Source organism: Suncus etruscus, chromosome 5, assembly GCF_024139225.1.
Source record: "Suncus etruscus isolate mSunEtr1 chromosome 5, mSunEtr1.pri.cur, whole genome shotgun sequence".
NCBI classification, from domain to species: domain Eukaryota; kingdom Metazoa; phylum Chordata; class Mammalia; order Eulipotyphla; family Soricidae; genus Suncus; species Suncus etruscus.
Window position 1 is genome coordinate 9908714 of NC_064852.1, and position 23631 is coordinate 9932344.

The 23631-nt window shown below is 49.6% G+C and overlaps 1 protein-coding gene across 1 annotated transcript in view; it reads right to left on the minus strand.

The window, feature by feature from the left end:
• COL27A1 (collagen type XXVII alpha 1 chain) overlaps positions 1 to 23631 on the minus strand; it is a 142420-nt gene that overhangs the window by 78145 nt on the left and 40644 nt on the right. Inside the window, exons 8-14 of the mRNA XM_049774232.1 lie at positions 22102 to 22146; positions 21468 to 21521; positions 20892 to 20936; positions 18244 to 18297; positions 17375 to 17419; positions 7649 to 7702; positions 5053 to 5097 (exon numbers count right to left, since the gene is read on the minus strand). Coding sequence (XP_049630189.1) covers positions 5053 to 5097; positions 7649 to 7702; positions 17375 to 17419; positions 18244 to 18297; positions 20892 to 20936; positions 21468 to 21521; positions 22102 to 22146 — 342 coding nt within the window. The remainder of the gene's footprint in view (positions 1 to 5052; positions 5098 to 7648; positions 7703 to 17374; positions 17420 to 18243; positions 18298 to 20891; positions 20937 to 21467; positions 21522 to 22101; positions 22147 to 23631) is intronic.

Genomic DNA, 23631 nt, shown 5'->3' on the forward strand with positions numbered 1-23631 from the left:
CACCAAGTGGGGCGCTCCAGGACATACTACAAATAGGACAGTAAACTGAACAGACAAACGCAGGATGTCTGACTAATGGTGGATGTCAGGACTGAAGAGACAAGATCAAGTGTTTGCATTGCACACAGTCAACCCTGGGTGAACCCCAGACATAGCATCTAGTACCCCGAGTCTCATGAGGCGTGATCTCTGAGCTCAGAGCCAGGAGGTGTGGTCCCTAAATAAAACAAACAAATGGAATCTCAGATAAAAAATGAATGCTACTGGGGCCAGAGTGATAGCACAGAGGCAAGGCATTTGCCTTGCACGTGGTCAACACAGGACAAACCCTGGTTCCAATCTCGGCATTCCTTATGGACCCCCAAGCCTGCCAGGAGCAACTTCTGAGTACAGAGCCAGGAGTAATTTCTGAGCGCTGCTGGGTGTGGCCCAAAAACCAGGGGGGGGAAATGCTATTTTAATATAAATTCTAGCTTGTCAAACTATGGGTCAGGATCTCAGAGAGGATCACATAACTGAATGGAGCAAAATGTGGCAATGGTTAAAGGTTTGTAAAAGTCCAACACGGAAAAAAAATAATCAAAACAACTTCATTTTGAGGTGATGTTGACAGCCCTTGCTTTGGGGTTGTCTTTCTTGGGCAAAACGAAATCACAGTAAAAAAAAAATGTAAGGAGGTTCTCGTAAATTATGCAAATTCTCAATTATGTTCTTCTAAATTATTGCTCACTAGAACATCCAAAATTCCCATTTCACAGGCCACCTCTTTAGCTGCAGCCATCAGCATCGAAGGCCAAGAAGAGCATAGCTTCTAGGAATGGGATGGCACAGCCTGTAGAAGGAACCCAGGGAGGAAGAGAGAGAGAAGGGCCTCTCCAGGACAAGAAGGTGTCTCTTCCATCTCCTCCCAGGGCACAGGAAATGCTCAAACAAGGAGGCTCTGTTCTCGGGACTGGGCTCCTGCAGGAGAAACTACACACCCCAGGAAGTTGCACAAGTCGGAGCCATTGAGCACAGGATGGAGCTGCTCCATCAGCGACACCCACTGAGAGAGCTGGACCAGGAGATGGCGGTGGCCTGTGAACTCAGGTGCTCTCAGGCTCCACGCAGATGCTGCTTTTCCAAAGCATCTGGGTCAAGGCCTGGGACCCAAGAAGGTGCTGGGCCAACGACGTCGGGATGAGCAAGCAGTGACTCATGGCTTCACAGCTCCCACTGTGGCTGAGACCGGCGTCACAGGGCCAGGGCGGCACACGCCCGCCTTGCTTCCAGGCCACCTTGGAAACTTTCTCGAGGCAGCCAGGCTAGACGGCCGCCACCGGGCTGCAGATGGCATTCGATAGTGTAAAATGTGGCTGCTACTACAGCTACGCTTACTACTGCTACTGTTACTCACTGCTCATTGTCACTTACTGCTATTGCTACTGCCAATTAGTACTTTTACTGCTTTCTTCTTCTTCTTCTTCTTCTTCTTCTTCTTCTTTCTTCTTCTTCTTCTCTTCTTCTTCTTCTTCTTTCTTCTTCTTCTTCTTCTTCTTCTTCTTCTTCTTCTTTTCTTCTTCTTCTTTCTTCTTCTTCTTTCTTCCTTCTTCTCCTCTTCTTCTCCTCCTCTTCTTCTCCTCCTCTTCTTTCTTCCTTCTTCTTTTCCTCCTCTTCTTTCTTCTTCTTCTTGTTCTTCTTCCTTCTTCTTCTCCTCCTCCTCCTCTTCTTCTTTTCTTCTTCTTCTTCTTCCTCCTCCTTCGTCTTCTTTCTTCTTCTTTTCTTCTTTTTTCTTCTTCCTTCTTCTCCTCCTCCTCCTCTTCTCTTCTTCTTTCTTCTTCTTCCTTCTTCTCCTCCTCTTCTTCTTTCTTGTTCTTCTTCCTTCTTCTTCTCTCCTCTTCTTCTCCTCCTCTTCTTCCTTCTTCTTTTCTTCTTCTTCTTCCTCCTCCTTCTTCGTCTTCTTCTTTCTTCTTCTTTTCTTCTTCTTTCTTCTTCTTCTTCTTCTTCCTTTTTCTTCTTCTCCTCCTCCTCTTCTCCTCTTCTCCTCTTCTTTCTTCTTCTTCCTTCTTCTTCTTCCGTCTCCTTCTTTTCTTCTTTCTTCTTCTTCTTCTTCTTCTTCTTCTTCTTCTTCTTCTTCTTCTTCTTCTTCTTCTTCTTCTTCTTCTTCTTCTTTTCTTCTTCATCTTCTCTTCTTTTCTTCTTCTCTTCTTTTTCTTCTTCTCTTCTTCTTTTCTTCTTCTTCTTCCTTCTTTTTCCTTCTTCTTCTTCCTCCTCCTTCTCCTCCTCCTTCTTGTTCTTCTTCTTCTTCTACTGCTACTATTACTGCTGCTGCTGCTACTACTGGTGTTGCTGCTGCTACTGGTGCTGCTACTACTGCTGCTACTACTACTGAATGCTCACTACTGTTGTTGTCAACTGCTACTCACCACGACTACTTACTAATCATTAATATAATGTAATTGACAGCTGCTGCTTACTACCTTCTACTACTCTCTCCCTTTAGGATATCACTATTAAAGATATTTTTACTATCACTAGTTCTTTGATGCTTACTATGCATGCAACACTTAACAAGTACAAGCTTAGTTTCTTTATTACTTTGAGGGCCACACCCTGTAATGTTCAGGGGTTCCTGCAGGCACTGCATTCAGAAATTACTCTTATTTGACAGGGCCAGAGAGATAGCACAGCGATAGGGTATTTGCCTTGCATACCGCTGACCCGGGAGAGGCTGGTTCAATTCCCAGCATCCCATATGGTCCCCCAGCCTGCCTGGGGCGATTTCTGAGTGCAGAGCCAGAAGTAACCCCTGGTCACCGCCGAGTGTAGCCTAGAAACCAATCAATCAATCAATAAAGTTTTAAAAAAGAAATTACTCTTAGGTGTGTTTAAGGGACCTTATGAGGTGCAAGGAATCAAACAAGGGTCAGTCGCATACAAGGCAAGCCCCTATCAGCAGCGCTATCACTCTAGCCCAGCATAAGCTTCTTTAAATCTGCAAAACAACCCTCCAAGGTGGCTCTAGTAATGCTCCAATGGAGAATATTCTCCCAGTGAAGGAACAATGGGCCCAGGGAAATGTTGCTCTGAACAATGATGCAGTGAGGGGCAGGAGTGGGAATTGAGGTCTAGCGGTCTGATCCAGACCCTGCCCTTCAAGCCACTCACCGGACAGAGCTGTGGTCCTAATAAGAGTTGAGCACCACAACCCCCTCTTAAATAGGGGGCCCCAGGTTCTAGAAGCAAAGTTGTGCTGAAGACCACAGAGTAAGAGGAGGTGAAGCTGGAGGGGGCATGGAGTGATCAAGAAACCCTCTCCCACTTCATCTGTGTGTGTTCTGATTCCGCTCATCTGAGCAGCAGCCTGGTGCCAAGGGGGAGAGTCTCAGGACCCTCTTTGCAGGGCCTGCCACCTCAAGCACAGGCCCCAATTCTTCCAGGATCTCCTTCCTCTGGGCAGAATCTCTTGGTTCAAGTGTGGGCTTCCATCTAGATGGCGCCCTCCATGACTCCCTTAGTCCCCAGCGCTATGGAGTCAGAGCAAATGGAAGAATCAGGCAGAGGAATAGCCAAGAATCATTTCCTAGGTCTCAGCTTTTTGTTGTTGTTGTTGTTTTGGTTTTTGGGACACACCTGGTGAGGTTCAGGGAATACTTCTGGCTATGCACTCTGAAATCGCTCCTGGCTTGGGGGACCAATTGGGACATGGTCTGTCCTGGGTCAGCCACATGCAAGGCAAACGCCTGACTGCTGTGCTATTGCTCCGGCCCTTTCTTTTTGTTTTTATTATTTATTTTAAGACCACATTTGGCAGCACTCAGGGATTACTCCTGATCTGCACTCAGAAACTACTCCTGGCAGGCTCAGGGGACCATAGAAGACTCTAAAGATCAAACAATGGTTGACTGCATGCAAGGCAAATGCATGCTGTACTTTCGCTTTGGCCCTCCAGCTTCTCTTTGTCCTTTTGGTGGAGAAACCCAACTAAGGCCCACCCTCTTTCTGAACCTATGAAAGGTCAGTGGGAGATCCTGGTTTTTCCATAAAACCCAGAACTGGGCTAATATAGAGTCAAAGGTCAGTCTGCTGACAAGACCATTGTAGGGTACTTATCTGAGACCCACCCATTTCTGGGAGGGGTCTTGGGAACCGGATAATAGGTGTGACTTTACCTGCAAAGCCCGGCCCATTCCTGGGAGGGGTCTTAGAATAAGTAGATAAACCCGGAAGCGAAGGGATTAAGGGGCTTTTGCCTTTTGGCCCTGCTGGGCTTTCTGAGGGATATGGCTGAAAGAGGATAAGACGCAGGGCAAGCCTAGGATGGCTGTATGCTTGAAAGGTTATGAGTAGGCCACACACATGTGGTGGTTAGGGCCTAAATAAAGATAATGCTTCCTGAGGTCTGCCTGCTTATGAGTCTGATTCCGCCGTTCGCCTAACCTGGGACCCGCCGGCTGCATGGGGGTTGCAGAGCCACATGGCCTGAATAGCATCCACCACCATCCAGCCCCATTGTTAATTATTTCATGCAACAGACCATAACCAGGCCTCTCTCAGCAGGTCAGGAGATAATGGCAAGAATGCACACCAGGCTTCCCACTATTCACACTCAGCTCAGGCTCTCAATCACCCCCAGGGGGACAATCCCTCTTCCAGTGTTCTAAGAGAGAGAGCCAGGCTCAAAGAAGGCCAGGAAGGACAGAGCAGGGTGGTGATATAAGTTTGGGCTCCAAAGTCAGGGTTCTGAGGAAAAGGGAGGAGAAGCTGGCCAACAGGCCCAGAGCCTTGGCGCCGGCCAACATCTTCCTTCCTCCTCCCCACAGCCTCTCCCCAGCCCCCACAGGCACCTCTGCTTGGATTCCAGAGGCCACAGGCTCAGAGAAGGCAGAAAGGCCACACAGCAAGGTTCTCTCTCAGTGCCTGGCCCTGGGTGGTTTGCTCAATTCTGCTTCTCCCATTCATTCCTGAGGAGCTGATGACAGAGGACCTTGTAAGCCTCACTCAAAGGGCCTGTCACTTAACTCAGCACCCCCTACCTCTCCAGCCTTCCCATCCAAGTTTGTGGGTACTTACTATGAGGCCGGGAACTCCTGATGGTCCTGGCAAACCCAGTTCTCCCTGCAAATAGAATGAGACCGAGGTGGTTACTCATGCTGTTTCCTTCCAGGTTCACTTCCCCAGCCACCCTCCACCTCAGCCATCTGGGGGATCTTCTCAAACTGATTTGACACTGAGCCTGCCCTGGGGTTTGGATATGACCCTGACCCACTGTGTCATCTGCTTTCTACACCTGTCAAGCAGGAAGGCTGGACTTTCAGTCCAGTGTCTTGTCCTTATTAGAAAGGAAAAAACATCATCTTGACCATGGAAAGATTAAAAAGCAGGCATTTGGCTCAAAAGGGGTCTCATTTCACCAGCACACTATGGATGAAAAATCAAGGCTAGAAAGATAAGGTGATTCACCCAAGGTCAAGTGAGAGGAAGTAACTCGGTGGGAAGTGCTCACGTCAAGTCAAAGGCAGTGGTGGGCTTCCTTCCTTCTCTTACTCAGGAGGACCTAGGTCCTTGTTGGACAACTGAACCACCACCACCACAAATCACCACCACAACCAACAATGCCACTCAAACACCATCACCGCCACAACCACCAGCGCCATTCAAATGTTACCAACCACCAGAGCTATTAAAAAGCCATCAGCACTATTAATGTCACCACCACAACCACTAGTACCATTCAGCCACCGCCACTACCATCTCACTACAATCACCAGAGTAATTCAACCACCACCATCACCACCACCAGTACCATTCAGCCATCACTACCGCACCCACCAGTATCATTCAACCACCATCACCATTACAACAACCACCACCATCAGCAGCACTATCAGGCTCTAGATTCCTACTTCCTGATAACTCCTAAATGCCAAAGATATGCTGACTCTAGGAGATGAGATAAAGCTGAGGTGCTGAGTATGGCAGAAGGCACAGAGTCTAGCTTTCTACCTTCTCATCCCTGAAAATGGACCTTTGATTACTCCCATCAGAAAAGACAAGAGGAGGAGTATGGCTTGAATACAGACACAAAGATGTGAATCTGCAGAGACTCTCCGCAAGATCATCCACATGGATGGTCAACCTGGGGGGAAAGGGTTGTCTTGTTTGACTTCCTGCAGGCATTCCCAGCACCACCCAACTTCAGCCACTAAGAAGAGGTGAAAGTGAGATGCAACCTTGGCTTTAAAATCAGGAAATTGAGTGGCCACAGTGGAGAGGGTGCTTGCCTTGCACTCCATTGACCCCATTCAGATCCCTGGGGCCCCCTTATGATCCTGAATCTACTGGCAGTGATTCCTGAGCAGAGCCAGGAGTTAGCCCTGAGCACTTCCAGGCATGGCCCCAAAACATTAACAAAAATAATCAGGAAAAAGATGAGGAAAGAAAAGTGACTTGTTTAAGATCACTCAGTAAAAGTGTGGCAGAGTTGGGAGCAGAGAGCATGTTCTCTTGATATGACTCCAGGCCACATGTCTGATGACAATGTACCCTCCCTAGGGAGATTTCCAAAATGGACTCACAGATGTCTTTCCCTCTAGATCATCCAATAAATGCCAATGTGAAGGAAAGGCTCTAATTTCTCTATTTCTAATTCCTCTGACTCTGCCAGCACTCTTCTTCCACCTGGAATGTTCCTTTTTCCTTAGCCTGCTGCTCTTCCTCATCCACAGCCCACTTGTGCTCAGAGAGATGGACTGGAAGACAGCCCTGAGCTCTTGCAGCCCTAGCTGCTCTGATTTCCTGCTTATAGCCTCTTGCCCTGTGAATGATTCTGCACAAGTCCCTGCCTGCTGGCATGTCATCTCTCCGGTGGTTTCCAGCAGAGGAAGCTGAGATAAGAAGAAGGAAACTATTCTGTGGAAGCCTGCACGCCGAGCCAGTGACCCAGCAGCCCTTGACGTTTACTCAGCTAGCTCAGAGCTGGGCAGGCTCCAGGAAGGAGTATCTGTGGCATTCAAGTTGATGAGAATCAGCAGTGTTGATAGGAACCCCACAGCCATGGCTGCAGAGACAACTGGGCACAGCTATTCAGGTGGGAAGCCCAAGGAAAGATGGCGGAACACAGCAGGTGTCCCAAAGAGCTCAGTACATGTTCTGCCCCAGATGGAATATAACAAATTCTTCTGCTCAGTACTGGAGCCTGGGATAGGACGGGTGGGACAGGCCCGGCTCTCTGGGGCAGGCTGACCTAGCTGCTCTACTTATTTATAAACTCTATAAACATGTCTATGCCAAGATTTCTTATAATTCCACTTTCCCCACACAGAGCTGCAAACCCTTCATCCCAGCCTCTGCAGTGACACTTTTTTTTTCTGACACTGGCAGGTAGCATGCTCCTGCTTTCCCAGTGTAAGTAAACTTTTTGAGGTCTTTAGGGATGGAGTACAAGCTGGTATGTGGAGATCAGGGACTCAGCAGATTGGGGGACTCTTGGAGCAGGGTTTGTTTGCAATAAACAGGAGCCTGGGCTTAAGAGAAGTTATGCATCTTACCCAAGAACACAGCCAGTAGACAAAAGGTTTGAAGTGTCTCCCTAGCCTGTCTTCCCTGCAAAGCCTGTGTGCATTCATTCTCCATCCTTGTGTTGTCTCTAGGAGCCAGAGATACTTACAGGATTGCCATCCAGTCCCGGAGGCCCTCTTTCTCCAAAGTCACCAGGAAACCCCTAAAGTGTGAGAGAAAACAAACACTGGAGATTAATGCGGGGGCTTTTCAAGCAGATCTGGAGGATGACACAAGGACAAATGTATGCATGCAGAGGTCTGGAGTGACAGTACAAGGGCCTTGCACACAGCCAACAGGGTTCAATTTCCAGCACCCCATTTAATCACCCATACCCTATAGGAATGATCCCTGAGCACAGAGCCAGAGTAAGCCCTGAACATCATGAGTATGACTCAAAAAACCCAATAATGATGATGATGATGATGATGATGATGATGATGATGATAAAGATAAAGTTCAAACATCATATCCATGATTTCTAAGATCTGGGTCCAACTGGAGATTGGGTCACCGGTGACCTTGATTCCCTTTTAAAGAGCTTTTCAAGGACTGGAAGGTGGTGTCGACAAAACAGACTTTTCACCTTTTAGGGTTTCTGAAAAGTAGTGCTAGCTCTGCAGCCCCAAAATGTCCCTACCCTGATCCCCAGGGGCTTCAGGGACAGGAAAAACGTTGAGTTTTTCCTGGATCTGTTGCTAATTTTTTGAGGACCCATCACCTCCAATGGAGCTCAGTTTCCCCACTGATCTAAGAAAGGAATACTTTCTGAGAATGCTAGAGAATGTTATGTGATCCTAACACACAGTTCAGAAACTCCCCACTTTACAGGTGAAAGAGCTGAGGCAGTGGGAGGAGAAGGGTCAAAGTCACACAAGGTCACATCACAGTGTCCTTCAGAGTCCTCACCACAGGCAGGCAGAGGCTGGTGGCTCAGAAAGAAACCTGGTCACCTAGCCCTGGCAGTGGTGAGGTCCCTTCCTAGTTGCTGCAACCTCACTCCATGTTCTCTGGGGTGACTGGCAGCTGTGAAAACATAAACAGTGGGGAACCCTCTAGTGGCCTGGAGCTGGGGACCACTGCATGTGACTTCAAAAGGCAAAGGAAGTTCTCCAGCTTGGAATTCAGAGGAAACTGGCTCTCCTTCTTGCCTTGAATTTAAATCATTGTTTTTCCAGGGAAATTTAATAAAAATGATTAAAAAAAAAAAAAAAAACCTCCAAAGTGCATGTTTTTCTGACCACGAGTGCTGGATCTGCTCATTGTATTTCTTGGTTTCTAAGCTACTGGGGGGCAAGAGGGTGTCCAGTAAGTAGATTACACTAAAAAAAAAATCAGTCCTTTAAAAGCAAATCTCAAACCCATCACAAAATCTACAAGACTGGGCAGATGCTACAGGCCTTAGCTTGCCTGCCAGCCTCCTCCATCAGGAAGCCCTCTTGGGTCTGAAGAGCAGGGGTTGACATCCACCTATGCATGAGACTTAACTCAGACGAAAAAGGATAAATGGGGCTGGAGTGATAGTATTATGGGCAGGTGGCTTGTCTTGCATGCTATTAGTTCATTCTTAGGCATCCCATATGGTTCCCTGAGCCTGCCAGGAATAATTCTTGAGTTGCAGACCCAGGAAGAAGCCCTGAGTACCACTGGGGATAGCCAAAAAAAAAAAATCTTAAAAATAAAAAAGGAGAAAAGAAAGACAGAAGAATGAGACTTGCCCCCAGAGGGCCACTTTGCAAGCTTTTACTAGGCTTCACCCTCCACCCTCCGGAACATGACAGGTCTCAAGTAACAGAAGGAAGAGGCTGGGGGAAGACAGGGCTCTCAGCTGAGTTTGTGTCAGATCTAAGCCAAATCCCACCACTCTGGATGCTTCCATGCTTTGTGAGCTGTGCCTGGGGCTAAAAGAAACAACTGTACAAGGAACCCAAAAGTGGGTGCCCCATTTCCAAGAGAAGTCGGTAGCTGGATGTACACCCTTGAGCATGCTTGTGTACATGTAAATACATGTTTGTGGTCCTGTCCCCAGGTCCATTTCTAGGTCATATCTCTCTCTCTCTCTCTCTCTCTCTCTCTCTCTCTCTCTCTCTCTCTCTCTCTCTCTCTCTCTCTCTCTCTCTTGGTTTTTGGGCCACACCCGGCGGTGCTCAGGAGTTACTCCTGGCTGTCTGCTCAGAAATAGCTCCTGGCAGGCACGGGGGACCATATGGGACACCAGGATTCGAACCAGCCACCTTTGGTCCTGGATTGGCTGTTTGCAAACGCTAGTGTGCTATCTCTCCGGGCCCTCTCTCTCTCTCTCTCTCTCTCTTTCACACACACACACACACACACACACACACACACACACACACACACACACACACACACACGTGAACTTGGCAGATTCTCTCCTAAGCATCTGTCTGACTTGAGGGGCTGTGATAACCTCCTTCCCCCTTGGCCCTAACTCCAAAGCCTGGGAGAAATCTTCGCCCTCAAGCACAGGACTGAAGCTTCCAGCAGAACCTCAGAGACCTCAGCAGGGCCTATAGGTCCCCAACTTGGCTGTGATACCCACAAGATCTCTCCATCTTGAAGCCAATTAGAGCAACTTGGGACCCAGGGTCCACACCTGAAGCTGCTTCAGACTGGACTGGTTTAAGTTCTGTCACTGGGCAAAGGAGAAGAAAGCTTTAAGAGAGTCAACACGAGACATTTTGCGACAAAATGCAGCTGGTGAAGTTGGTCGGACAAGACCAAAGACAGGAACCAACAAGTCACCAGCCAAGTGAGATGTACCTCCTGTTGGGTCCATATGTCCCAAAGGGGAGGGACCCAGGTTCAGAGAGTTATTCAATGTCTTCAGAGTCACATAGTGAGGAAAGAGCTGGAACTGAGCCCAAACACTCTGACCGCAGAGCCTATGCTCTCAGCACTGACTCGTTTGCTGGCCACACAGTGAACTCGGAGAGCTGGGTAGAGTTGGGGGACACCCGTTCTACTCACATCCAAACCTCACCTCTAGCTCTGCTTTCCCTTCCTCCCAGATGCTCAGGCAGAGAGGTGACACCCGGAAAGCAGAGTTAGAAATTCAGACAGTCTATACACCAGAACCAAATCCCTGTGGCCGCCATGTATGTTTTTGCTAGCGATTAACAAAATCTCATGGATGCTTATAGCTATAGATAAACTAGTAAGACAGTGCATTCTTTTCCAAAACTTTTGCTCTGGGTAAGTCTGTGGCTCATATTAAAGTATCTTCTTTGACTCTTTGGAAAAAAAAAAAAGAAATTCAGACAGTTCTGGAACCAATCTTTGAACAATGACACATGTTCTAAAAGACTTAACCATCACGGCAGCTAAATCTGGAAACACAAGCTCTCATGCGCTTTGCTCCCATCACTGCACAGAAGCCTGTGCCCACAGCCTGCTTCTGACCTACCCTCTGGTCAGGCGGCTCTAGACAAGTTCTCACTGACCTTGAGCCAGGCTCTAGGGGAGCAGAGAAAGCACGAAGCTCCACCCCTGAGCCACCAATCTCCCTACCTGCACAAAAACATTCTGGCAGGACTGATAGGAGATTACAAGAGCATGCGGGAGTGGAGCTGAACCTGTCAGTGGGCTACACAAGGAATCAGGAGGGCAGGAGCAGTAGTCCAGAGAATATGAAAGCATCATACCCATCATGCCTTGCCTTGGGCTGAACTATGGTTCGATTTCCAGCATCCCATAAGATCCCGAGCCCTCCAGGAGTGATTCCTGAGTGCTGAACCAGGAATAAGCCCTGAGTATGGTCATGTAGCCAAAAATAAATAAATAAGAATTATCTTCAAGGCTGCATTGGGAGTACAGCAGATACTTGCATGTGGCTGACCCGGGTCCAGTCCCTGGCATCCCATATGGTTTCCTGAGTACCAACAAGAGGGGAGAGTGCAGAGCCAGGTATAACCTTAAGCACTGCCAGATGTGTCCCAAAAACAAAAAAAAAAAAAAAAAAGGAATTGGGAAGAGGATTTGCTGGAATTGGAGATCCCAAGAGGTGAGGACCTTCCGGCCAGCTGTGAGGATCAGAGCATGGAGAAAAAGCTTTGGGGCCTGGGAGAAGGGTCTTCAGCTGCAGTCTAGATAGTCACTTCTTACATCTGGACCCTCTTCCACCAACTCCTTCTCTAATGCTCTTTCCAACAAGCAATGTGGGGTGGAGGTCATAGGGAGGGTAGACTATATATCAAACTAAGGAATTGAGATGATGGGCACAGAGGAAAAAGAGGTGACTCTACATCACATCTTAGAAAAAAGTCCCTACTTTGATTCCTAGTTGTGATCTCAGGTAAGTTTCTGGTCCCACTTACTTGTCTGTATGACAAATAAGTCACACAGGTCATCACTGAGGCCCCCCATTCTTGAGGTGCTCTGACCTCTTCTGCCTTTTTGTTTTGTTTTGTTTTTTTGTTTTTGTTTCGTTTTTTTGGGCCACCCCGGTGTTGCTCAGGGGTTACTCCTGGCTGTCTGCTCAGAAACAGCTCATGGCAGGCACGGGGGACCATATGGGACACCGGGATTCGAACCAATCACCTTTGGTCCTGGATTGGCTGCTTGCAAGGCAAACGCCATTGTACTATCTCTCCGCTCTTCTGCCTTTTATTATGTTCCTTTCAGCACAAACTCTGACAGAAATGTCAGACCTTACCCCTGTCCCCACCAGGAGGCCAGGGTTCTGCTCACTGATGCCAAAGTCAACCCCATTCCCACTGGAAATGGGGCTGGCACAAGGAAGTCCAGCTCCTTCTCCTGACCTTTCTTCCTGTTAATAGGTTCTAGAACTTTGCTGATTCCAGGGCTGGAGTGGGGAAGGTGCTTGCTTTGCATAAAGTCAACCCAGGTTCAATCTCTGCTACCCTGAGCACTGCCAGGAGTGATCCCTGTGTGTAGTGTCAGGAGTAACTCCTAAACACAGCCGGATGTGTCCCCAAGAGGAAAATCATAAATATCACAGAAATCTCCTAACTTTGAGATCTCAGAAGAGGCAAAACAGCCAAAGAAGGACATCCTCCTTCCTCTACCACCAGGCAGAGCATTGTAAAGACGTTCAGACTTAAAGACTCCACCAGCATGTGGAGCCACCAGGAGAGAGAGAGAGAGGCTTCGTGGCAGGAACAGCCAGAAGTCCTGATTCCTACAGTGACATCATGGCCAGCACAGGCCTGGCCAGTGACTGGACCACAGCCCAGAGCTCTCTTTCACACACGCAGAGGGACTGCATGGTTCTAGAATTGGCTGGGCTAGGGGACACTTCCCACCTACATCTTATTCCCCCAGTGCCAGGAAACACACCCACCACACAAAAGATGGATGGGCCCTTTGGAATTTAAAGGAACAGAACAAGGAAACAGAAAATAAGGTCAGTTAAGAAAGTGCTCTTCAGAAGCTAGAGAACAAAGCACAACAGGCAAGGCATTTGTCTAGCACAAGGCTGACCCAGGTTCCATTCTCAGCACCCCATTTGGTTCCTTAACCCCTGCCAGGAGTGAACCCTGAGTTCAGGACCAGGAGTAAGCCCTGAGCAGCTCCAGGTGTGATCCCCAAATCCATACAAACTAATGGTTCTTCAAGCACTTGAAACCTGTGACATGGAACCAACCCTACACACTGGCCTACACACCAGCAGTTCTAACCAAGGCCAGTGGTTTTGAACCTTTCTATATCTGCAGGCCAGCACCACTACTGGCATTTTACCACTGAGGTAAGAAGTTTAAGTCTACTAAGGACCCACTAGGTGGGTCCAGTGTAAACTTTGGAAGACTCTCAGAATCTTGGCATAGAAGATGCAGAAAATCAATTTCATTTTGTTTGGGGGCCTCACCCGGCAGTGCTCAGGGATTATTCCTCAATTTCAGGGTTCATTTTTGGTAGAGCTCTGGGGACCATACCCAAGTCAGGGATTGAACCTAGGTTGGCTTGTTGCAAGGCTAACACCTTATAGAGTCTATTATTTCCATAACACCAGAAATAAATTTTCATCTCACCTCAAAGAACCTATGAAACATGACAAGGTTCAACTCCCACACAAGGAACAACACCTCATGAAATTATTCCTTTCATATAAAGAGAATTGAGGTCCTGAATATTTAATACTAACCCTAAACCTAACCCAAAACTCTTTTAAAGAGAACAAGGACATGAACATTTAACCCTAAACATTGAATCATTAAACTAACTGACCTTAACCATAACCCAAGCAATATAACTCTTAACTCTCTAACCACAACTCTAACCCTTTAACCCCAGCCCTAATTCTCTAATCCTGATCCTTAACTAACATCAACCCCAGCATCAACACCAGCTACACCCAAATCCAAACCCAAGGACCAACATTAACCTTTAACACAATCCCTTAATCAAATGGAACAGAGTTTGTGACCATCTGACAGTGACCCTGGCCCTAACCCTGACCTTTCTCTAGTCTTCACTATAACTATCACATTCCCTGAATGTCCCCATTGAGGAAGTTAGATGCTGGGGACTGGGGCGGGGAAGGAAGGTATGGTCCTGCCCAGAATCAGAACCATGCACTTCAAGGCTAGAGTTCACAAGAGAAACTCTGTGTTCCAGAAGAATCTCCACAGTGACGCTGCAGTATGAGAAGACATCTCTGGACCATGACTTCCTATCCCACCTCCATCTCAGCCATTCACTATTTCCCAGGACTTGGCCAAGCTCTCCTGAGGCTGAATGTCATGTATGTGAGAGTGAGAGAATGTAGTGTGCATATATGTGTGTATGTGTGTGTGTGTAAGAGTACATGTGCACACAGACGTGACCAGATCCACGGCAAGCCTGCCCTCTGGGAGGCTGACAGAATGCCTCATGGGGAGTTTTGAAGTAGGTCTGTTTTCAAGAACAGGCCAAGAGGAGACCACCAACTGCCTTTGCAGTTAAACTTTGGGAAGATGAATGCCAATAAGTAAACTCATTGGTTTACAGACATACTGCATGGAGAGAGGCACAGTTATCCAAACAAAGAGATGACCACACTCTTTACTGATCAGTCACCGGGTGACCAGCACAGTGTGACTTGGTGATATGACAAAGCAACTAAGAATCCCCAAAGCTAGAAGCTTTAACCCATTCTTTAGATGCGAAAACTGCAGTTCAGAGACTCGAAGTCAATAATCCTCTGACCCTTCTCAGGGCCATTGCACATGCCAGTCCTTTGACTCTTCCCCAAAGAGCCATTATGTCTCCCTTCTCACTTCATTTTGATTTTCAAGAATGCAAGGAAGACTATAGCAATGTGTCCAGCAGTCTATCTATCTATCTATCTATCTATCTATCTATCTATCTATCTATCTATCTATCTATCTATCTATCTCATTCACTGTTCTAACTTCCTCAATGGGGACATTCAGGGAATGTGATAGTTATAGTGAAGACTAGAGAAAGGTCAGGGTTAGGGCCAGGGTCACTGTCAGATGGTCACAAACTCTGTTCCATTTGATTAAAGGATTGTGTTAAAGGTTAATGTTGGTCCTTGGGTTTGGATTTGGGTGTAGCTGGTGTTGATGCTGGGGTTGATGTTAGTTAAGGATCAGGATTAGAGAATTAGGGCTGGGGTTCTATATCATTCACTGTTCTCCCTTGTAACCCTACCCCCAGTTTCCTGTTTCCCTAACCTCTTCTTTTCAGATATTTACCCCACCTGGATGATAAGACCCACCCCACACCCACACCTGGGATGGGGCTGTTTTATTTAAAGAATGAAAGGTGCTGGTTTGGGGGAGGGAAAAGAGAGACCCATGAAGAGAAGCAGCAAGGGAGACAGAGCTCCTGTGAGGAAGACATGGCTTAGGCAGACATGGCGCAGAGACTAATGGTGGAGAAAAGCTGTGAGGGAATAAAGTGAGCTGACTCCCATAAAACTTTAACTGACTGCTTGTGAATTATTTCCCCACTGTTACCCTGCTTCATCAGACCCGACTGCTGAAGGGGCTAGAGGTGCCATGCTGAGGGAGGCTTCACTCAACACATAGACTTTATACATTATGTTTTATATTTTAATCCTACTCCCTGACTTACTATATTTTAGCTATCTTAACACTCCACCATTGACACTGAAGCTTTCATTCCCCATTCCCTCATTCAGCCACTGTCTGTCTGCTCATGAGAATGTGAACTTGTTTCTTGTCCGCTGACAAACAGCACCTACTCCATGCTCAATGAATATTCACGGGATAGATGAGTGGATGGATGAACAGATGGAAGGAGTAACATAGAAGAATGTGTAGAAGGTTGGGGCCGGTGAGGTGGCTCTAGAGGTAAGATGTCTGCCTTGCAAGCGCTAGCCAAGGAAGGACCGAGGTTCGATTCCCCCAGCGTCCCATATGGTCCACCCCAAGGCAGGGGCAATTTCTGAGCGTTTAGCCAGGAGTAACCCCTGAGCATCAAACGGGTGTGGCCCGAAAAACAAAAACAAAACAAAACAAAAAAGAATGTATAGAAGGATGGAGGGATAGAATGTAAGGAAGGAAAAAATGGGTGAATTGATGGAAGGAAGGACAATGGAAGGTTAGATAATAATGTATGGAAGGATGAATGGATGGTGTGGGAAAATAATGGCTGAATGGAAATGTGGCTGACTACATGGATAAATGGAAGGATGGATGGTGGGCGAATGAATGACTGGATTTCCTTGGTATGATGGACAGATTTAAATGCCAGTCCAGGCCTGAGACACCCCAAAGTCTTACCCTATGGCCTACATCTAAGTGTCAGGAGCTAGACCTCAGGTAGAAGGGCTGTCTGGCTGAGAGAGGTTGAGGTCAGAAGGAATAAATACTCCTTCTGTCAATGACTTGAGCTAAGGACCTTGAACCTTCACGGAATACTCAATCTTACCCCTAGAAATTCTGATCTGTGCAGACTGAAGACATAGTACAGTGGCTTGAGAGCACGTAGGGCATCCCCTGATCATAAAGAACCCTCAAGAGATCCCTTTAAGCCTATCTCAAGCTCACCTTCCCCACAGTCCTTCCAAACAAGCAAAACCCAGCAGAGAGCAAGACCTGGAAGTTAGGTTGATTCCAAGTCTTACATTAGCACGTCTGGGACAGTGGCACAGAACTGAGCCACCATGGGGGAAGGACAGCATTTCAGAGCCTCAGTTTCCCCTGGAGAATAATGGGATCTCAGGAATAGCACTCCCAGGTGAAAATCCTAGATTATGTGCTTGAAAGAGAAGCTTCTTTGAAACCTGAGGCCTTAAAGACGAATTGAGTTAGGATGCAGAGTTGTGTGTAACTGTAAGTAGGCAAGATCTGTGAGCTCAGCTCTCAATGCTCTGCTGAGGCCCCAATAGAGGAAATAGTACCTGACCCGCTGGAGTGTCAAGGGCAAAGTGTTGTGGCTGGAGACTACTGCTGAGATCCATTCAGCCACCACCACTACCATCTGAATCTTTGTGTATATATATGAGTCAAGGTACAGACTACACTAATTTTTTGAGAATGGATCAGGGACAATGGCAGTGCCCAAATGTCCCATACCTTGCAGCCTTGGGGCCCCCAACCCACAGACGTACTCCCTTGCTTCCAGATACACAATTAACCACAAGGCAATGCACACATGCAGCAAGGGAAGGTCGCAGAGCCCAGGAGCCCTCAGCATCAGCGAGCCAGCAGCCATGGGGGTGTGTGTGTGTGTGACATCAGGACACCAGGTTGGACATCAAGGTTCAGCCCCACACTCAGAGCAGAGAGAAGTGGAGCAGCCCAGATTGCAGGAGGATGGGGCAGCGCAGCCACTGGGTGGGCAGCTTCACCATAGAGTCTGCATAATAGACACGGAAAATCTTTACCGGCCTACCCATCTTGCCCCTCTTGCCAGGTGCACCAGGAAGACCCTGTAGGGGAGAGAGGGCAGAGGTCAGAACAGAATTCCCCCAGCCATGGCTGTCCCCCAAGTTGGTCCCAGAGCCCACCCCAGAGGGCTGTGCGTGCCTATCTGTCACCAGATGTCCCACACTCCACCCCGGAGAGACCTTCCTCCCTGCAGAGCTTGGGGTTTAGGGGCATCTGAGCTATGAAGTGCTTCAGGACAATGTGTGACCTTCCTGAAACTGGGCATTAAAAGCTCTTCTGTTTTTCTAAGCATCTCTATAGTTCACCTGTTCATGAGGGTACAAGTGAGCTCCCAAAATGGGGCTTGGGCTGGAAGGGGACAGTAAGGGAGGGTTAGGTCCAGGGGTCCAGGGGTCACTGGACCAGAGAGGCTCTGTCATAAATGCCAGATGAATCTCAGCCTGATATGAGGCATTACATGAGGAGAGTATCTTCAATACAGACATGAACCAGAGGGCTAAGGGACCCAGTGGGCAAAAGACAGGCCCAGTGGTCCTTGCAAAGAGCTCTTGAGAAACTCATTAAGCTCTCAGGGCAGATGGTGATTTTCCCTTAAATCCTCTGCCCTAGAGAAGCTGTATAGTTTTGCCCAAGTGTTTTCTCCTACCTCAGCTTCCCTCATGCCCACCCAGCCCTCAGTGCTTGTGCCAGTCCTGCCAAAACTGCCAAGTCTGATGTTCCCTGTATCTATCTGAAAGCCATTGGCTTTGATGCTGAGTGAATGTCTATATAACTTTCAGCATAACCCCTCCAGGCTGAAATCCAGGATTTCTCCCCATGCAGAGAGGAAGGGTAAACCAGAGAGAAACTAATAAACATAACTCACTCGCTCTCCGTCAGACCCTGGGAGGCCAAAGAGCCCTGGGGGTCCAATGTAGCCCTAAGAAAGAGCAGAGAGGGAGTTAGAAGGACCAAGTGGTGAGCCAGACCCGTCCACTTGCCCCTTGCCACCCTTTCCCGCCCAGCTCCTCTTCCTGCTTGGCAACAGCGGTGACAGCTCTGGTGGCTCCTCGATGACATAGGCCTTGAGGCAAGTGTATATGCCCATGGACTGCATGGTGCTGGCTTCCACGATGTAGTCCAAAGGCACATACCCTCACACCAGGGAAGGGCGCGGGCACTCCGGGGACAGCCCTCCCCACACCGGGGCTCTGACACCTGCAGGAAGGAAGCTCAGGCCGTGTTAGAGGGTCCTACCCACCCCCAGGGGTGCCGGTAGGGGAGAGTGCTTCAACCAGGCCTCCTCGATGTCCTGGAAGCCCTGCTGAGCACCATTCAACCTTCCCAGGGCAAAGGGCCAGAGCAATAGCATGCATTTGTCTCGAATGTGGCCAACCTGGGTTCAATTCCTGGCATTGTATATGGTCCCCCGAGCACCACCAGGAGGGATTCCTGGGTGCAGAGTCAGGAGTAAACACTGAGTATTGCTGGATGTTGCTCCCCAAAATAACCTCCTTCAGGACCTTCCAGCTCTCTGTCACCCCACATGGACAGAGAGGGAAACTGAGGCTCTAGTCAGAAGCAGAGTGAGTCTGCAATTGAGAAGGCAGCTGTTTCACTACTTCCCAGCCTGGAATATCACACACACACACACACATACACACACACACACACACACACACACACACACACACGCATGCACCCACGCACACACGCACGCACGCACACACACACGCACGCACACACACATCTGCCCCTCCCCAAGATGCTGGAACAAATCCTTATGGCCCAGATCCAGGGCAGCTTCAGTTGCAAACACCCCAGATGCCCAGATTAGCAACATCCCCCCTGAGCCTTGGTACCTATGAAGGCATCTCTGTGTCCCTGAACATTCTCCAAGAATAGGATCGAGCGGGCAAAGTAACTAAACAACAGCTATGCTGAAATCACTCCATGACCACACACCAATGACACAACAGGGGTCTCTCTCTCTCTCTCTCTCTCTCTCTCTCTCTCTCTCTCTCTCTCTCTCTCACACACACACACACACACACACACACACACACACACACACACACACACACACACACACACGACAGTAGTCCCATAAACTCACCCCACCCCGGGAAGAAAGGCCAGTTTGTCTGTCACACAACCTCTTCCGGAGTACCAATAGCACTGATACCCCCAAGAGTGTCAAGACTGGCCCAGGATCACAAAGCACGATGGTGAGAGAAATAGGGTTTGCGTTCAAGTGCTCTCTGACTCTGGCTCAAAATGCTGCTCCTCTCCCCACCCCTTACTGTCTTGCTCTGCCAGCTTCCCAAATATGAGACAGGGATGAGGTAGTTTGTTGGCAAGGGCAGCTTGAAGGGCTCTGAAGAGGAGAAAGCAGGGTCAGACCAGTTATGACCCCACAGGTGACTTCAAAACACCACCAAGAGTCAGACCAACAGTCAACAGGGCACTTGCCTTGCACACAGCCAACCCGGATTCCCATATGGTCCCCTAAGCACCATGAAGAGTGATTTCCAAGTGCAGAGCCAGGAGTAACCCTTGAGCATTGCCAGGTGAGGGCCCCCTCAACAACAACAAAAAGATACTACCAGTTGGCAGACCCCAGAGAACTGCTAGACCCCAGGGGCTCATTGCAGGTGGGGATCCCAGAGCTTGGTGGGGAGACCTTTTCCCAGGAGGCCTTGGGCTTCCATAGCTTCGTCCTGGGATCTATCTTGCTGCTTCTCATTGGCCATATCCCAGCTAATCCATCCTGGGGCCGAGCTCTGACTGCAGCTTTGGCTCAGTAACAAAAGGCCTAGGCTGACCGAGCACTATGGACTGCATCTGCTGAGCACCTATGAGAGGCCGAGAGCCCTCAGGACACCCGGGTTCCCCTCCCAGCCCCACTTTAGGTGTGACTCCCACATGCCCAGTTTCTCTGTGAGGCAGGAGTCTCCCACGCATGACCTTAGACCTCATGTTGCCGTTTCTTCATGCAATGCACCCAGAGCCTTCTCCTCCCTGCCAGGAGCACCCACTACCAGTCCTTCCTCTCTGCCACATCCAAGTCAGCAACAGTGGAGACAATGGGTGGGTGTCCATTGCACAGAGGGGCAGGTTGAGGCTGCTGGCCATTTTGAGTCACTCCAAAGACTTTAGAGGATAGAGGCTTCTTCAACCTCTGGCCAGGACAGCATCCACTGCCCTCTGAAAAGGGGGCCTCATGCCAGCCCTCTCTGGGACTTGGAGGGGCTGCAGTGACTGGCAGAATGATCCTGGCCGTAGTTCCTAGCACAAAGGCCTGAGCAACTGGCCCATTGCCTGCAATGGAGTCTTTGCTGCCCGCCCAGTCTGCTGACTCTGAAGGGTCCCCCAAACTCCCTCCATCTCCAGGAGGGCAGAAGGTCTCTTCTAGTCCCTCCAGAACATTTCCCCACACTGGACAGAGGCCACGATCACTCTCAGACCCACGGAGGTGCAGAAGACGACCCACCCCAAGGTGCCTCACCCAGCCTTTTGCCCAGGCTTACTTACCCGGCCACCTTTGGGTCCAGGTTCTCCTACTGGTCCAGGTAACCCCTGAAACATAAAAGGCAAAGGGCAAGGAAATATGGAGATGTTCTCTCTACCCGCTGGACAGTTCAAGTGAGCCCCATCCCCTTGGTACCTTGGCTTCTCACTCTGGAATGGACATGGGGCTAGGGCAGAGCAAAATGCCCTGGGTTTGAGTCCCAGAAACACACGCGCGCGCGCGCGCGCGCGCGCGCGCACACACACACACACACACACACACACACACAATCAGATCTGTGATATTGTCTTCTCCCCAATCAGACAGCGGGAATATGTGTGTGTATGTGCGAACATGTGTCTGTGTCTATGCCTGTGATTAAGAGGAACTCTGGAACCCCAACCCTATACCAAGGTTCTATTTAGTTCTTCTCTTCCTCAATATCTGTCTGCTGCTGCCTTGCAAGAAAGGTCCATCTGACATTCCTTCCTCCAGGGCCCACTCAGCGGCCAACATCTCCTTAGTTCCCTGCACAGTCCCTCCACCCTAAAGCCCCCCAGGCCCCCCACCACCAAGCTTCAGGAAGCCAAATACTGCACCTGCCTGCCAGGGTAACCTTTGACCCCTGGGCTGCCCTCTGGTCCCGGCTGCCCCTGCAAAGAAAGGAGGAGATCAGGAATGGACAGAGGCATCTGGTCCAGGGCAGGGCTGGGTGGGGGGTGGGGAGGGCTGTCACTTACAATGGACAAAGAGCAGGGCAGGAATGAGAGGAACTGAGGAAGGGGAGGCCTATTGGGGCCCTAAGCCCACCTCTCTGCCAAACCGGTCAGACCAGCTGGGAGAAACAGAGCCCCCCACTTTCACCTGGGAGAAGCAGCAAGCACAGAGCAGAGCTGGCGGCCTTCCCACCCTGGCACGGCCGCTGTTTGAGTTGGGCCAGGGCAGCCCAAATTCCTCCAAACCCCGTGGCGACGTGTATAATATCCCCTAACATTACCCGGAACAAGCCAGCTATTCATGGCTCTAACCAGAGCTGCGTGGCTTGTGCCAGCGTGGGGCCGGCATGGACTCCAGCTTTTTCGAGGGAGCTATGGGGGCTGGGGGGCATTCAGGGAACAGGCCCTCACCCCACCCTAAAGAGGAGGCCAGGGACTAGCCAGGGCTGGGTCAGGAGGGAGAGAGGGAGGGCGGGTAGGCAGGCAGGCAGACAGGGCTGTATGCTGTGGCCTTCACCTGTTCTCCGGGGTGCCCTGCAGGTCCAGGATAGCCTTTGTGTCCCTGTAAGGGAGACAGTGGGAGAGTGTAAAGGCACATTAGAGGGTAGAACTCGAATTTCGGCTCTGCTTCACTAGCAAAGGAGCCCCCAACCTTCCTCTCTGCAGACCAATCAGGGGGCGGGTGGTCCCCACCATATCAGGACTCAGGCAGGGATTGGCCTGAGTTTCACCCAGTTTATGTTTTCCATCTTTCCATGCCCAAAGCCATGTAGAGCATTTGCTCACAGATATAATATGGAGGGGATTTGCTCAACCACCCTGAGGGCCTAGAAATTTCTCTGGAACAGTCTTCTGGCAAGCACCTAGGGGCAAAATAGCCATGCCCATGTACCAAACATGATCTCCCCAATTCCTATGTATTCGAAGGGCCACTGAAAGCTGGTTGAGAAACAATAGCCAGGCCTTTCGGTGCCCAGGGCCCAGCGCCAGGCCTTGGAGTGGAGAGTGGAGATACGGGCCAGGAGAACACAGCCAGGCATGCGCTCAACCCAGCGTGGGTTCTTGGTCCCACATGGTCCCCTGAGCGTCACCATTTGTAGCTTGGAAGTTTCCAGCACCTCTAGGAAGACCCATATCCCTCCATGGCTCCCCAAGGCACAGGCAGTGTGGCAATCTCAAGGTCCTTCTGCTGATCTGACACCCCCAGTTGGTAGAAAATCACAGCTGAGCACCACCTGGGAGGCCTCCCCTACCCTTGAGAGGTGGGTGTGTTTCTGAGGACAGAGTGCTGGGGATGAGACCCCGAGCCATTTCAGCAGCATCAGGAGCTGTCGGCAGAGAGACCACGACCTTCAACTTCCATCAGCGTCAGGCATCTGGGAAATGAGGCGCAACCAGGGGCTTCCATGTGAAAGGGGTGTATGTGGGGGGGGGATCATGGTCTCCCATGGAGCCCCAGCAAAAGTTTGCATTCTATGCTCTCTATGACTTGCAATGCAAACCTGCACACTTCTTTGCTATACCTCGAAAGAGGGCACGAGGATCCTGAGAGTCCTTATATCCTGGTGCTTTAGACTTAGATGGGTGCAAGCTCCTCCATCCAGTAAGGAAAGAGAGACGGCTGCCCAAGACCCTCTCTGCTAAGGAATAGCAGGACTCCCTAGGGGTGCTGCAGACAGCTCCAGCACACACCCTGCATGCTTCCAAACAGCACACGCGGCATACGCACCCCCGGCAGACCCCCAGGAAGCAGAAAAACTCTTAATTATAAACAGCAGAGTCGGTTTCCTCCAAGAGGCCTGGGAGTTTACAAGCATTCCTTTTGCACCTACTCACGCCTCAAGATGGTCTGATGACATGATTGCATCTCACAGGGGGCCCTGAGAAACGGAGGGGGAAAGGCTGGGAAAAGTTCTTCATCTAGGGCTCTTGTACCCGCAGGCAAATGGAAGCCTGGGCCATAGTCAGCAGCCAGCATGGAGAAAGCTGAGATGGCTCATTTCCGACTGCCCCGGGGCTCCAGTCCTGCTCCACTACTGGCTGACCC